Source organism: Pseudophryne corroboree, chromosome 1, assembly GCF_028390025.1.
Source record: "Pseudophryne corroboree isolate aPseCor3 chromosome 1, aPseCor3.hap2, whole genome shotgun sequence".
Classification (NCBI taxonomy): Eukaryota; Metazoa; Chordata; class Amphibia; order Anura; family Myobatrachidae; genus Pseudophryne; species Pseudophryne corroboree.
In genome coordinates, this window is record NC_086444.1 from 917,406,516 (window position 1) to 917,423,112 (window position 16,597).

Genomic DNA, 16,597 nt, shown 5'->3' on the forward strand with positions numbered 1-16,597 from the left:
AATATGGAACTAAATGATATTTATGTTAGCACAATACCTATAAAATTGGCCTGTTTATTCCACGGTGAAAAGAAGCATAAGTTCTACAAATGATCTAAAACATAACAGTCATCTCCAGTTATTTCATGCGGACTGGATTCATGATAATAACAGGTTCAAATGTCCCAAGATGTATTAGTGCTGTAAAAAGCTAAATATAAATACAGTACCAGCATGATACACATTCAGTTTTCCAGGTATGAATTCCGGGCAGTTGATCAATCTAGTAAAGTCCGTGCGTTTCAGCTCCTGAGCTGGGGCAGGGGCTATGGGCCATATTTCTGGATCAATTTTTCTTCTTATTTTTTTATCTACTATTTCTACTTCTGCACTGTCCTTTAAAGCCTGAAAAACACATACCAATATAATTAGTGAAACATAAGTAATGTTAGACAAGAGAATAATAGTAAAAAAATCATATTTTTCTGGGTGCTAGATACATATTTCAGTGATCATATTCCTAAAGTCTTCTAGAGTTATTAAATGTTTAAATTCTCTCTCTCCTATGAATTATTTGCATGACCAATGTCTCCACATTTTTTTCTTTGCAATCTGTTTTCTGTCCTTTAAGAACTTACTTGAATTCACTTACGTCGGTTTGCAACTTTTTAATTACAGCTCAGAGAATCACTTCAGTGAGAACTTAGGGGTCTATTTACTAAGCCTTGGGCGGAGATAAAGTAGACGGAGATAAAGTCCCAGGCAATCAGCTGCTTATTTTTTGGGGGGGTCCTTGTCAGAAATGCAAAAGAAGCCAGATGCAACAGTGGGGCAGATGTATTAAGCCTGGAGAAGAGATAAAGAAGTGATAAAGCAGTGATAAGTGCAAGGTGATAATGCACCAGCCAATCAGCTCCTGTCATTTTTCAAATCCGTACTGACTGGCTGGTGTGATATCACCTTGCTCTTATCACTGGTTTATCACTTTTTTATCCCTTCTCCAGGATAATACATCTGCCCCTCTGTTTCTTAAAGAAAAAATACTGTAATATATCAATATGGTGTACATCAGTGACCAGTAGACGTTACCTCACAAATCAGACTGAGGTCGGTAGTCAGAGACTGCACTCGATGAAAGCTAGCAATCAGGGAAAGGGGTAAAAACCCATGCACATCCATTTTCCTTCTGAGAAAAAAATCTCTTTCCAGATTTTCCAAACTGAAGTAATATTCGCTAAAAGGGTGTAAAGAAATACAAAAGATTGCAAAGGTTGTACACTGTACATACTCTATAGTCGTAATTTGCTGCTATAGCATGGAGGCCACAGCTGTAGACTCCATAACATAGCTCACAGTAATAATTATGCTTACATCTGCCGTTTAAGGTATTTCTTCAGTAGCTTTTCTTCCACAGGATATACCTGCATCCCAGTGCCATTGTCATAACAATACATCATATTGGTACTACTTTCAGCAAGCTTAGTCTGGTAGGATTCATGAATACCATACTGATCTTTTATAAAAGAAAGAAAGAAATTACAGTTTTATGGGTGGGTGGAAGGGGAGGGACACCCCAAAACCAAAGATTTCATAGTTTCCCTGGGCAGAGCACGTGCACCAGCCTATTGGATGAACCCTATTATATCCTGGTACATTCTGCACTTAATAATAAGAGATCCACATGCACATGAGCCTAGTTTAGCAATTTGAAAGAGGAGATGCTCAAGTACATGAGCGGAAACAGTTACAGATGATGCATTGTCTTAATATTTACTATGTAAAAAAAATGGAAATAATTTTCTGAAAATGTAGAAAGAATCAGCTGTGACACTTTTAAGGGGCAAATTAAATGAATAATAACCACTCCCAACACAACCTATAATTGCTTCCAAGACTGGCAAGACTCAGAGGTAACAGAAGTGCTCTACAACAAGCTACTGGTGGAGTAACACACAGGGTAGTCAAATAATCATACTGTGAGAGTGTCCTCTTCCTCGGCCTCGTCCTCTGCCTCTGGAGTGGCCTCTAGAGAAACCTCGTATACCGCTGGACTCACTTCTTGTGCTTGAGACTTCCTCCCGATCACCGTCTCGTCTCCAACCTGTGCAAAACACGAGACACTAAAAGCTAGAAAAACATAAAAACTCTCTCATTGAAATTTTAAACCATACAACACTTTTAAACAGGCTCTCAAGGCCCACTTCTAAATCAAACCCAGCTGTCTCTCATCCTAAACCTATGTTCCATGCTCACTGTCTACCCCATCTCTGTCACTCCTTTCTCTCTGCCCCTCCCATCTAGAACGCAAGCTCTCAAGAGCTGGGGCTACGTAGACTATCATCTACTCCGTGCTTCCTACAATGCCACCTAACCCTTGCTGTTGACCACCCTGCTGCTTATTTCACTGTTATGACCGCTGAGGCAGGAATGTTTATATACCATGTGCTTGTCCTGCATTCCCTTGTACTGTAAGTCACGTTTTTCTTGTTAGGTTCATTTGTTAATGTACTTTGTTAGGGTATAGCTAGTCTTACTAGGAGGAAACAGCTCTTCCGTTTGGGCACTATCATCCATTTAGTGTTACCATCAGTCTAGTCATAAAAAAATAAAATTAAAAAAATATAATGCAAGAGTTAATGCAACTAATATAGCAATTGGTACTCAAACTACTGACGTGTTCGGATGTTGCGCCATAGGTGACTCACGTGCTGGGGGAACTAGGGGCACAGTGACAACTGAGATACATGCTGACATTTTAGGTCTAGGGTTGAACAAATTTTGATGAACATTATGTTAGTTTTACTGGTGCATTACTGAAGTTAGATGAAAAGGTAGTGAGCCACAAATTGCAATTATGATGAATCTATTAATCTCATTAAAAAAATAACAACAAATGACATTCATTAACATAGGATATAAATCTGCCTTTTCCAATATAAAGTGTCACAAGTATCTTTAAAGTGCTTTCAAGCAGCTTCTAACGAAAATGAATTTATTGTAAATCATTAGATTGTTGCACAACTAACTAATTCAACCTGGGATTCATTTAATTGTAATACATAAGTATCAGCTAGAAATATTAATGTAACATAGCAACAATGGTCATACAACATAAAAGAGAGAAACAAAACCCATCTTACCATCCAGACACATCCATAACAGAACAAGCCTGGACAAAGTAATATGACACGACTTATGAAACTACTGCCATACAGAACTAGTTGCCCACCCTAAATGTGAAACCTGTTGTGCCGCTGCTTGCTGCACCAAAATAAAAATATTAAATAACAAACTGGGATATTTTCACTATGGCTGCATGCAGCATTTATAAAATGTATTAGCGCTAGTGTAAGAGGAACCTGGAGCTTCCATTGCTTACAAGATGCAGGTAAACTATTCATGTACGTCCTGGATTCCCATGGGCAACACTGGTAATAAATGCCCTATGTGGAGGAAGTAAGAACACTGAATGGGTGACATCATGGCATTTGGTGCTTTAGGTACCCCCGAAACCATAGCACCCTAAGGTTACTGTCCAGGTTTGCCAGTAGTAGTGTGCAAGTTTGAGAGACAGGCATACCCCAAAATATTACATCATTTTTATATACTTTGTATAAACAATTATTCTACCCTTGCAATTAGAGGAAAGTTACATAGCTATCAATCTGGCACTGTTCTATGAGCTACAATATAATTTGCTCTCGTGCCCTCCAACTAGGCCTTACAGCCTATGCAAACAGGGTGACTTACTGACGGCGGCACTCAGGAGACTGAAATAATTGTGCAAATCTTGGTGCAGTCTAATACATTATATCAACGTTTCGGGGTACGGTGACCCAGTCATTAGGACACACAAACGTTTCGGGGTACGGTGACCCAGTCATTAGGACACACACGAGGTGTGTTTCCTTATGACGGGGTCACCATACCCCGTAACGTTGAGACTAGCATCCGCTGTTAGAAGGACCCAGTGTCTTGGATAAGGAAAGGTCGACCCTTGCCTACATGAGCATAATCGAGAGACAGACGTACCTCCCTGGCAGGAACATGTGGTGAGGCAAATGGCTGAGGAGGCACTGGCTAGTACCACAGCCTAATTTACACACAATATATGAGGCCATGTGGGTATTTTACACAGGTGCAGCAGTATGCAGTATATACACTGTTGGAAATTTTCCGAGTTTTGATCAGAGATGTTCGGAAAAGGTAGGCAGGGGAGTCACTGCCTCACCAATCAGACTTTTTACTCCAGAGTTTTGACTATAACAATGATTAAAATAATACAAAGATACTTAAAATATATTTTTTGTTTTTCAGATATTTTATATAGTCAAAACTTTTGTTTATACTTTAGAATGACAGGAAAGGCCCTGCTTTACATCACCCAACGTCACTGCTTCCTGGAGAGAATCATTGTCTGGGCTTTGAGTCCCAGAGAGGAGTGGTTCCACCTTCGAAGGAGTTCCAGCTGTAGTGGCCTGGAATGGAACTGCATGTATACAAACCATGTCCAAGCAGGAGGCCAGCTTGCCCAGCACCCGCATACAGACGTGTATCAAGACCCTGCGACATTTGATAAAGTCCCGTACAAAGGATTGAAGAGTTTAATTTGTCCCTGGGTAGGAAGGCCCTTTGCACACGGAAGACCAAGAGAGCCCCAAAATGAATCACTGACTGAGATAAGGTAAGACTGAGTTAAGACTGGACTTGCACAAATGAATGAGCCAGCCGTGAGACTTGAGCAAGACCAGTGTCATCGAAGAGCGTCCTGGGACTGTGCCATCAACAGGAGGTCATCCAGGCATGGTAAAATTCGGATTCCCTGTAGACGAAAGTAGGCAGTGATCACTGCCATCATATTGGTGAAAACTCGGGGCTGTCGAGAGACCGAATGGCAAGGCCCGAAATTGATAATGGTTGTGTTTGACTGCAAAACGAAGGAACCTCTGATGATCATCCTGAATGTGAACAAGCAGGTAGGCATCCTGAATGTCCAGTGAGGCCATGTAATCCCCAGTTCCAAGGTCTACATGATGGATTGGAGTGACTCCATCCGAAACCTGGGGACCTTGACTTACAGGTTTAGCTGCTTGAGGTTGAGGATGGGACAGAAGGAACAGTCTGGCTTTTGTACTAAAAATAGATTAGAGTAAAACCCCTGTACCTATTTGAGAAGGCGGAACCGTGATGATTACGTTTGCTGACAGAAGGAACCTGATGGAATTTTGAAGAGTGGCAGACTTGCGTGGACTGGAAAGCATGTGATGAACTGCACCAGAGAGCGATCCTGGAAGGTGGAGTACCCTCGGGACACAATGCCCCTGACCCACGAGTCTGTTGTCTCCAGCCACCGGTCGAGTAAGTGGATAAGATGCCCGCCCACGTGTTGAGATCCCAGGTGTGGAATGACCCAGTCATGCCGCAGATTTGTCTGTATGTTTAGGGGCCTGTTGGCGAACTGACCAGGACTGTTGGACTTTAACAGCTTTACCGGAAGAAGGGTGGACTCTGGCAGAAGGCTAACCTTTTGCCTTTCCTTATGGCTGAAAGGAAAAGTGTTTTGTCTTGTCTTAGGAGCTGCTGAGGTCAGGAATGCCGTTTTGGAAGTAACCATTGTAGCCAATATCTTGTCCAGCTCTGGACCGAAGAGGATATCCCCCAAAAAGGTAAGGACCTCTAGTGCCTTTTGGACTATCAGCATTCCAAGTGCGCAGGCGTGTCAGAAAAAAAACGCAGGCGTGGCTGGGCGGGTGTATGACGTCAAATCCGGACACGAATAGGCTGAAGTGATCGCAAGCGCTGAGTAGGTTCAGAGCTACTCAGAAACTGCACAAACTGTTTTTGCAGAGCTCGGCTACACAAGCATTCGCACTTCTGCTTAGCTAAAATACACTCCCCAGTGGGCGGCGGCATAGCGTTTGCACGGCTGCTAAAACTAGCTAGCGAGCGATCAACTCGGAATGACCCCCATGATCCCCCATGGAGAGGAGATCAAAACGACAGCCACCCGATCTGAGGCCCTCGTCCAAGGAGTCCGCCCAGCTGCCAATGGCCTTGGATACCCTTGCCGAGGCCAAGGCTGGACGCACAATCGCACCAGCATTAGGACGATAGCCTTTAGGTACTGTTTAATTTCCTGTCAGTGGGGTTCTTACGGGTAGCCATGTTAGTAAAGTGGTAGATTTAATCAACTGTGCAATGTGAACAACTACTGGAAGTGGGTTGTCACACTTCTTTCGGGGTCTCCCTGTGGAAGAGGGTAGAAAGAAGAGATATGCCTGGAGGCCAAAAACGTTTTATTAGGGTGAGACCCATCCTGTGCAAGGAGTTCTGCCATCAGTGTAGATGGTGGGAAGATGGATGGGTCCTTCTTTTTATGTTTAAAGAGGGGTGCTTCTGAAGCTACCACCTGATCCGCATCCTTAATCTTTAAGAAAGATCTCACCTTAACTAAAGTGTCAATTCTGTTCTGTGTCATGTGATCTTCCTGAATAGAGGAGGAGTCAACATCAGAAGCCTGAGATGCAATCTCCTCGTCAGGTAATTCCTCCGACTGTGAACTCTCAGAAGTAAGTATAGCGGTTCCCTGCCTGAACATAGTGCGTTTGGCTCTAGGACCCAGTAAGTGTTGTAAGAAACTGGAAACCTGGACCAAACCTTGCACTGAACTTGACAAACCCTGAACCCAGGCTAGCTGTCAGAGTCATTGCAGTAGAATGATGAGAGGTTTGCTGCAGTACCCCAGTAGAGGCTGCAAGGAATGGTGGAAGCTGGGAAGCTGCTTGCTGTGAGGCTAATTCCCACATATCCAGGGACAGTGAGACTACCGCAAAGCAACTTTCACATTTGGCAGGCAGTGTGACCCTGCACAGAGCAGGTGTGGCTGGTGTCAGTGGCTGGGTAGTCAGTGCACAAGCCGCCAGTGGAGTCTGTTGGATCAGCCGGCTGTAGTGCTAGCAAAGTTACCGCCAGCAGGCTCTGTTGAAAATGAAAGTAAAAGAAAATAAATCTAAGATCAAAGTTAACTGGGGCTGTAAACTGTGCCCTGTGCCTTGAAGCACAAAGGAAAAACTGGCTTCAGGGGGGTGTAGGCAGGGTATGGGGGAGGTAGAGCCTGAGCTGCACCCACACAAAGGTCAACTCCTTAGTGCCAGTCGCCTAAGCTCCACCCACTGTCCCAGGGTCCACCAGGGAATAAAAGAAAAACAGGAATTACTGTTTTTTCCTAATTTCACTGCATAAAAATTATCGATGGTAGGGGAGGAAGAAGGGGGTGGGAAATAAAATAAAATCAGGGTTTTTTTTTTTACTTCTGTACAGTCCTATTTCAATTTGGTATTCATCACTTAATAACGATAAGATTATTATAATTTAGTATTAGTTTTTTTAGATTTTTCCTATGTCCTCATCATGTGCTTGATACCCTTTGACATACTGTACTTACTATACATAGAACGTCCTCGTTTGCCGTTACTAGATCTATTAATTTCAGGTGGAGCCTGCAAGTCCATATGAGAGCTGGTATTTTCCTGTGTATCTGCTTTCTTGACCTCCAAATGTAGGGGAACCCATTTTTGTTTGGCAACTACAAAACAAAGAGTAAACCAGTTAGTCCCAAACACACACCAAAACATTCACAATATAAAACACCTTATAGATTAAGTTGCATACAATCGTATTATTTACCCACATTAAAGTTTAATATTTAATGGATTATGTTTGTGTATGGAGGCATCTCACAAATAGGAGTGACCTAGGATACACATCATACACTTTAGAGTGTAACCTCATTCTGAAAAACATCCAATTGACCAATAAATAAAGTACTAAACGTGCAGGAAGACATCCATGCTGAATTTCCACTTCTTAATGTGAGTACTCATACCTCTTTTCTTTGCAGCACCAGCAGTCTGCACGTCCAGCTCATGATTCTCTTTGCTTTCATGGTCATGCTTCCACACGGACTTGTCAAGGGGAAACTTAATAGCTGGCGTGGTTTTATTTGGAAGATTGGAGAAAATCTGTTGGCACTATAATAAGTAAGAATACAGACTTTAACAGTATAGCATTTACATTATAAAAATATATTTTGTAGTTTCCTCAATTGAGATCAAGAGTAGTCCCATATTACTAGCTGATGAGTCTTCTTTGAGTGCAGCATAACGTAACACTCAAATGTGTGATTTAATTCTGTGTATCAGTCATGTTGCACACTGTATTAGAATTATAATCAGATTATATTATTAGCATGGAAGGTAGGAACTGCTCATTAAACCAAGCTGTATGTAATTATGTAACAGCATGGGTAGTCATTCTAGTTCCAGATACACAAAGAATTACCATTCTTTCTGTATCTGGAACAAGAATTACTACCTAAACTTGGTGTTGTGGACAGGTATCAACGAGGTATGAAGTATTTAGTGACCTACAAGACCTATTTGGTTGGATTTAAGAATACTTGCCATAGATATGCCTTTGGCATACATTACATAGTTAATGTAATGCTAAAATGTCCTAATTTTCCACCTAAAATCTTTAGGGGTATATTCAATTAAAGTCGAAAGCTGCCGTCTGTCGAAAAGACTTTTTAAGGTCGAATCGTGATTCGATCTATTCAATATATCCCAAAATTTTTCAACAAGTCGATGAATTCGACTTGTCGAAAAGCACGTGGCTCGGCGGAATAGCTGTCGATCCACGTGCTTGTGTCGAAAACGGGGCCAAAACAGACAGGTTTTGGCCCCCTTTTCGACCATCTCAGTCCGACATAAAAAAATGTCGGACTGAGATGAGGGATTAGAGCAGGAGAGGGGGGAGAGCCACAGGGAGACGGAGGACAGCCGCGGGCACATAGGGGAGATCAGCGCTACAGTACAGCGCTGCAGCAGGATGTCACACAGCCGCGCCACTCACGGCAGCTTCCACCCGGCTCCAGCAAGTGAGGTCACGCATGCTGGAGTCGGGTGGACACTGCCGTGAGGTCAGGCGGCTGTGTGACATCCTCCTGCAGCGCTACTGTAGCGCTGATCTCCTCTGTCTGCCGGCGGCTGTCCCTTTGGTCTCCCTGCAGCTGCCCCCCTCTCCTCCTCTGGGTCCCTCATCTCAATTCGACTTGAAAAAGTCGAAATGAAATGAGATGAGATTTGAATAGGGGTTGTCGGATCCAGTCCGACAAATGCATGTCGGAATGGACCCGACGCTAATTGAATATACCCCTTAAACTCCCAATGATTCTTTTTTTCAGAATTTAAACTCGTGTTGAACTCCATTTTCAGGATAATTAAAGGTTCCTCTACACTCTACAGGGTTTATATTTTGGAGATAAAAGGAGTGTGCGGCGGATTTTACAAAAAGAACAAACTTGAAATCATTTGAGTAAACACCCCATTTAAAATTATGGGAATCCTATCTGTTCCAGCAGTAACAAGTAGAAAAAAAGCTGTCATAAAAATGTGGAACTTCTTTAGATTCATATTATAAAACGGATATGTAGATATCAGTTCATAATAAAGACGTTCTTGCTCAGTTTCTGGAAGCACAGAATAAAACAGGGTGTACTAACTGCAAACATTACACAGACTTAATTTATCAGACTTATGGTGGATCTCTCATTTTGATAGTAAACTTACAGCATGGTTGGCAGTTTCACTCGGTGTTGGCCAGTTTGTGAAGTCACTAGCCTAGGAAGAATACACAATACAAGTTTATGTTCATTCTATTTATCAGTCATTAAAATTGCATACAGAATTAACATTCCATACATAACCTACATACATAAGTATACTGGCACATGTGCAATTTCTGTTTGCTCTGTCCCCCTTGGTAGGAAAGGTGCCAGCACAGATGCTGAAGACTCTGGCACTGTGCTGGAGTCTTTTGTGAATGCTAAATATTTCCAGAGAAGTACAGCGGGTGACTGCAAGGTATGTATATTCAATGTGTATGGTGTGCAGTGTACACCCACCCTTGATATGGGCCCTGCACCAATTATAGATGCAGTACTGGGTAATGGACTTGGTATACCATTCCCATGGAACATCCCTCTCAATCGTCACCCAACTTGAAAGCCCTGACCATCCTTATCTCCGAGGTAGATGCAGACCAACCAACTGGTCAAGTTGCAACAGGAGATAATGGGAAAATGACTGGTCTGTCTCCAGTGTAGGAATAAAACTTACCCAACTAATGAATATGACCTGATTTAGCTGGACCAAGATCCTTGGTGGGATAGGTTACAAGCAGGATATACATTAATCCAAATAGCATGGCCTACATATGAAGTATATCTGAATTTTACCATACGGATACATCGGCCCCATCTAAACATTTACTAGATTAAAGTCTTTCCCTCACTCTAGCAATCTGATAATGTACTATTAGCTACACATAGGGGTATATGCAATTGCGGTCGAATTCCCGAAATTGTCGAATTTCGGGAATTTTTCGCCATAAAAAAAAAATCGTCAATGCAATTCAGTGCTTTCCGTCAAAAAAACGGACTTTCAAAATTCGACTTTTTGAAATTCGACTTTTGTCAAATTCGACTTTTCTGCAATGATACAAGTGCTGCAATTCGACCAAAGTGTATTCAATTCAAGTTTGGAAATTCGACAACAGTGCTTTTAGACAGTAAATTCGTCATTTTCAATCCGCCACACTTTGGAGGGTGAAACCAATAAAAAAAATTGAAAACATGTTTTTTTTTGTGTTTTTTTTTTTGGGTAATAGCATATCTATTTATATTAGAAGGGATTAGGTACTTGGTTTGTCTTTTTTGGAGGCACAAGTATTATTTATATATTTTTTAAAATATTTTTTTATTTTTTTTATAGCTGGAACGTAAAAAACAAAGAAAAAAATGGCGTGGGGTCCCCCCTCCAAAGCATAACCAGCCTCGGGCTCTTCGAGCTGGTCCTGGTTCTAAAAATGCGGGGAAAAATTTGACAGGGGATCCCCCGTATTTTTAAAACCAGCACCGTGCTCTGCGCCTGGTGCTGGTGCAAAAAATACGGGGGACAAAAAGAGTAGGGGTCCCCCGTATTTTTTACACCAGCATCGGGCTCCACTAGCTGGACAGATAATGCCACAGCCGGGGGTCACTTTTATACAGTGCCCTGCGGCCGTGGCATTAAATATCCAACTTGTCACCCCTGGCCGGGGTACCCTGGGGGAGTGGGGACCCCTTCAATCAAGGGGTCCCCCCCCCCCCCCCAGCCACCCAAGGGCCAGGGGTGAAGCCCGAGGCTGTCCCCCCCATCCAAGGGCTGCGGATGGGAGGCTGATAGCCTTGAGAAAAATGTCAGAATATTGTTTTTTTCCAGTAGTACTACAAGTCCCAGCAAGCCTCCCCCGCAAGCTGGTACTTGGAGAACCACAAGTACCAGCATGCGGGAGAAAAACGGGCCCGCTGGTACCTGTAGTACTACTGGGGAAAAAAATACCCAAATAAAAACAGGACACACACACCGTGACAAGTACAACTTTATTACATACTGCCGACACACACATACTTACCTATGTTGACACGCCGACTGCCACAGTCTCCGACGATCCGAGGGTACCTGTGAAAAAATTATACTCACCTTCCAGCGTCCAGAGATACATCCACGTCCAGAGTATAATCCAGGTACTTGGCAAAATAAAAAAACGCAAAAACCCGTGCCAGCGGACTGAAAGGGGTCCCATGTTGACACATGAGACCCCTTTCCCCGAATGCAGAGACCTCTCCGTGACAGCTGTCACTGAAAGGTCTCTTCAGCCAATCAGCGAGTGCAACGTCCTTGCACTCTGCTGATTGGCTCTGCGCGTCTGAGCTCAGACAGCGCATCGCAAAGCCTCTCCATTATATTCAATGGTGGGAACTTTGCGGCTAGCGGTGGGGTCACCCGCCGGTCAGCGGCTGACCGCGGGTAACCCCCCCGCTGACGGCAAAGTTCCCACCATTGCAAGTAATGGAGAGAGCTGTGCGATGCGCTGTCACAGCACAGACAGCGCACAGCCAATCAGGTGAGCGCCACGTAGTAGCGCTTCCTGATTGGCTGAAGGGACCTCAGTGACAGGAGTCACGTGGGGTCCCGGCACATTCGGGGAAAGGGGTCTCATGTGTCAATATGGGACCCCTTTCAGTCCGGCATGGTCGGGTATGCGGTTTTTTTTTTTTAACAAGTACGTGGATTATACTCTGGACGCAGTGGCGTAACTACTGCCCCCGCAGTCCTCGCGGTGGCTTGGGGGCGAGGGGCTGCGGGGGCGCCACTTGCTTAGAACAGACTGACATGCGTCCGCATGTCAATCTGCGGTCTCCTCTCCCTCCCTGCTGTGTTGGAGGGACACGGAGCGCACATCGCGCGTCTCTCCTGTGTCCCTCCCTGGCTCTCCCCCGGCCGGTCTAAGGAAGTGCCGTTCGTGAGCTCTGATTGGCTCACGAACCGGCACTTCCTTTATTAGACCAGCGGGGGAGAGCCAGGGAGGGACACAGGAGAGACGCGCGATGTGCGCTCCGTGTCCCTCCAACACATGGGATGGGGGGGGCGGGGGAGCAGGCACTGGGGGCATATACCTGGCACTGTGGGGGGCAGATCTGGCACTGGAGGCATATACCTGGCACTGTGGGGGGAAGATCTGGCACTGGGGGCATATACCTGGCACTGTGGGGGGCAGATCTGGCACTGGAGGTATATACCTGGCACTGTGGGGGGCAGATCTGGCACTGGGGGCATATACCTGGCACTGTGGGGGGAAGATCTGGCACTGGGGGCATATACCTGGCACTGTGGGGGGCAGATCTGGCACTGGGGGCATATACCTGGCACTGTGGGGGGAAGATCTGGCACTGGGGGCATATACCTGGCACTGTGGGGGGAAGATCTGGCACTGTGGGGGCAGATCTGGCACTGGGGGCATATACCTGGCACTGTGGGGGCAGATCTGGCACTGGGGGCATATACCTGGCACTGTGGGGGCAGATCTGGCACTGGGGGCATATACCTGGCACTGTGGGGGCAGATCTGGCACTGGGGGCATATACCTGGCACTGTGGGGGGCAGATCTGGCACTGGGGGTATATACCTGGCACTGTGGGGGGAAGATCTGGCACTGGGAGCATATACCTGGCACTGTGGGGGCAGATCTGGCACTGGGGGCATATACCTGGCACTGTGGGGGTAGATCTGGCACTGGGGGCATATACCTGGCACTGTGGGGGGCAGATCTGGCACTGGGGGGCATATACCTGGCACTGTGGGGGCAGATCTGGCACTGGGGGCATATACCTGGCACTGTGGGGGCAGATCTGGCACTGGGGGCATATACCTGGCACTGTGGGGGCAGATCTGGCACTGGGGGCATATACCTGGCACTGTGGGGGGAAGATCTGGCACTGGGAGCATATACCTGGCACTGTGGGGGCAGATCTGGCACTGGGGGCATATACCTGGCACTGTGGGGGTAGATCTGGCACTGGGGGCATATACCTGGCACTGTGGGGGGCAGATCTGGCACTGGGGGCATATACCTGGCACTGTGGGGGCAGATCTGGCACTGGGGGCATATACCTGGCACTGTGGGGGCAGATCTGGCACTGGGGGCATATACCTGGCACTGTGGGGGCAGATCTGGCACTGGGGGCATATACCTGGCACTGTGGGGGGAAGATCTGGCACTGGGAGCATATACCTGGCACTGTGGGGGCAGATCTGGCACTGGGGGCATATACCTGGCACTGTGGGGGTAGATCTGGCACTGGGGGCATATACCTGGCACTGTGGGGGGCAGATCTGGCACTGGGGGCATATACCTGGCACTGTGGGGGCAGATCTGGCACTGGGGGCATATACCTGGCACTGTGGGGGCAGATCTGGCACTGGGGGCATATACCTGGCACTGTGGGGGGAAGATCTGGCACTGGGGGCATATACCTGGCACTGTGGGGGCAGATCTGGCACTAGGGGCATATACCTGGCACTGTGGGGGCAGATCTGGCACTGGGGGCATATACCTGGCACTGTGGGGGGGAGATCTGGCACTGGAGGCATATACCTGGCACTGTGGGGGAATATCTGGCACTGGGGGCATATACCTGGCACTGTGGGGGAATATTTGGCACTGGGGGGAGCAGTCACTGAGGGGGCATATGTGGCACTGTGGGGGAATATTTGGCACTGGGGGGAGCAGGCACTGAGGGGGCATATGTGGCACTGGGGGGGGGGGTATATGTGGCACTGGGGGCATGTACCTGGCACTGTGGGGGAATATCTGGCACTAGGGGCATATACCTCGCACTGTGGGGGAATATCTGGCACTGGGGGCATATGTGGCACTGGGAGCATGGCCCTAGCAACAAGCACTACCCCCTAGCAACGAGCATGACACCCAGTGCATGAAACCCCTGGCAACGAGCATGACACCCTGAGCATGAAAACCCCTGGCACCGTGCATGGAACCAAGAGCATGAAACCCCTGGCAACGAGCAGGTAATTTAAAAGTAATTAGAAGCCTTACTGTAGAACTTAATGTGTAATGGGCATTACGGTGTGTGGCATAATGTATCACGGACATTGCGGTGTGTGTCATAATGTATCAGGCATTACGGTGTGTTGTATACTATATCACGGGCATTGTGGTATGTGGTATAATGTCTCAGGATCATTGTGGTGTGTGCCATACTGTGTCACAGATATTGTATGTGCTATAATGTATCAGGGGCATTGCAGTGTGTAGCATAATGTATAACGGGCATTGCGATTCCTGTCATAATGTGTCACAGGCATTACGGTGTGGGGCATTACAGTGTGTGCATATTGTGTCATGTGCATTATTGTGTGTGGAATAATGTCTAAGGGCCATTGCAGTATGTGGAATAATGTATACTGGGCATTACTATAAGGAGGAAAAATGACAAATAATGTAAGGGGCATGAATCAGGATTATTTTTCTTTCCTGTGGTGGCCAACGTCTGGGCGTGCAGGTTGCAAAACTGGGGTATAAGGTAGTCTTTTCCTGCAATGCCACGCCCTCCACGCAAAGCCACGCCCATTTTTTTTTTTTTTACAAAGCCACACCCCCTTTTTGCCGAAGCGCGCCTGTGGCGCGCGCATTTTTCTACCTTTGCTAGTGCCAATTACGGGGGGTATGGGGGGGGGGGGGGGCGCCGAAGGATTTTTTGGCTTGGGGGAGAAAAATTTCTAGTTACGCCACTGTCTGGACGTGGATGTATCTCTGGACGCTGGAAGGTGAGTATAATTTTTACAGGTACCCTCGGATCGTCGGAGACTGTGGCAGTCGGCGTGTCAACATAGGTAAGTATGTGTGTGTCGGCAGTATGTAATAAAGTTGTACTTGTCACGGTGTGTGTCCTGTTTTTATTTGGGTATTTTTTTCCCAGTAGTACTACAGGTACCAGCGGGCCCGTTTTTCTCCCGCATGCTGGTACTTGTGGTTCTCCAAGTACCAGCTTGCGGGGGAGGCTTGCTGGGACTTGTAGTACTACTGGAAAAACAATATTCTGACATTTTTCTCAAGGCTATCAGCCTCCCATCCGCAGCCTTTGGATGGGGGGGACAGCCTCGGGCTTCACCCCTGGCCCTTGGGTGGCTGGGGGGGGGGGGACCCCTTGATTGAAGGGTGACCCCCGGCTGTGGCATTATCTGTCCAGCTAGTGGAGCCCGATGCTGGTGTAAAAAATACGGGGGACCCCTACTCTTTTTGTCCCCCGTATTTTTTGCACCAGCACCTGGTGCAGAGCCCGGTGCTGGTTTTAAAAATACGGGGGATCCCCTGTCAATTTTCCCCCCGAATTTTTAGAACCAGGACCAGCTCGAAGAGCCCGAGGCTGGTTATGCTTTGGAGGGGGTACCCCACGCCATTTTTTCCCGGGTTTTTCCCGTTTTTTAAATTCGCGACAAAATCCGGCAAATCGGACGTTTTTCGCCCGCGGGAATGTCGAATCCGTTTTTCATTGAATATGGTGAATTCCGGCAGCCACCTGCCGGAATTCACCTGTCGAATTGTGTCGAATTAAAAAAACGGCGATAATTTGCAGCGATTCGCCCGCAATTGCATATACCCCATAATTATCATTAATATAATTAACAAATTCTTATCGCTACCACCTAAATTGCATTTTTTTATTTAAAAAGACTTGTAGATGATCATCTAGATAAGATTTGGGTCACTGACATCATCATCAACACACAGAGCCTTCCCTGGGCTCCAAATCAAAACCACCCAAGACCATTCAAACTTTGGCAAGACAAGAAACCAAGGGTAAAACATATCAAATTGTATTACCTTATCACTGGTGCAACTGCATTTTCAATCATTTGCATGTTTGTTTGTTTTTTAAATAGAGGCAAACTGCTGTTAAAGTTATTTGTTTTTGTTACAGTGCAAATACATTTACAATAGTCTTACTTTAGCACTTTCCAATGGCCGCTACAGCACAGCTGCTAACAAAACTAAACAGGGTGGTCTTATTCTGTTTTACAGCAGCGCTGAGCGCAGGGCCGGTGCAAGGTAATTTGGCAACCTAGGCAAAACTTATGTCGCCCCCCATCCCCGTCCCCCCACTCACACACCCTTAGGTGAAAAAGTGTGGAGGTGATAGATCTGTGTCAGGGTT

At 46.2% G+C, this 16,597-nt stretch overlaps 1 protein-coding gene across 2 annotated transcripts in view; it reads right to left on the bottom strand.

Moving 5' to 3' along the window:
* LARP1B (La ribonucleoprotein 1B) overlaps positions 1-16,597 on the bottom strand; it is a 186,867-nt gene that overhangs the window by 60,833 nt on the left and 109,437 nt on the right. For both annotated transcript variants that reach the window (XM_063920328.1, XM_063920327.1), the window contains exons 3-9: positions 9,609-9,659; positions 7,865-8,009; positions 7,424-7,564; positions 1,955-2,080; positions 1,351-1,492; positions 1,069-1,213; positions 210-384 (exon numbers count right to left, since the gene is read on the bottom strand). In XM_063920328.1, coding sequence (XP_063776398.1) covers positions 210-384; positions 1,069-1,213; positions 1,351-1,492; positions 1,955-2,080; positions 7,424-7,564; positions 7,865-8,009; positions 9,609-9,659 — 925 coding nt within the window. The remainder of the gene's footprint in view (positions 1-209; positions 385-1,068; positions 1,214-1,350; positions 1,493-1,954; positions 2,081-7,423; positions 7,565-7,864; positions 8,010-9,608; positions 9,660-16,597) is intronic.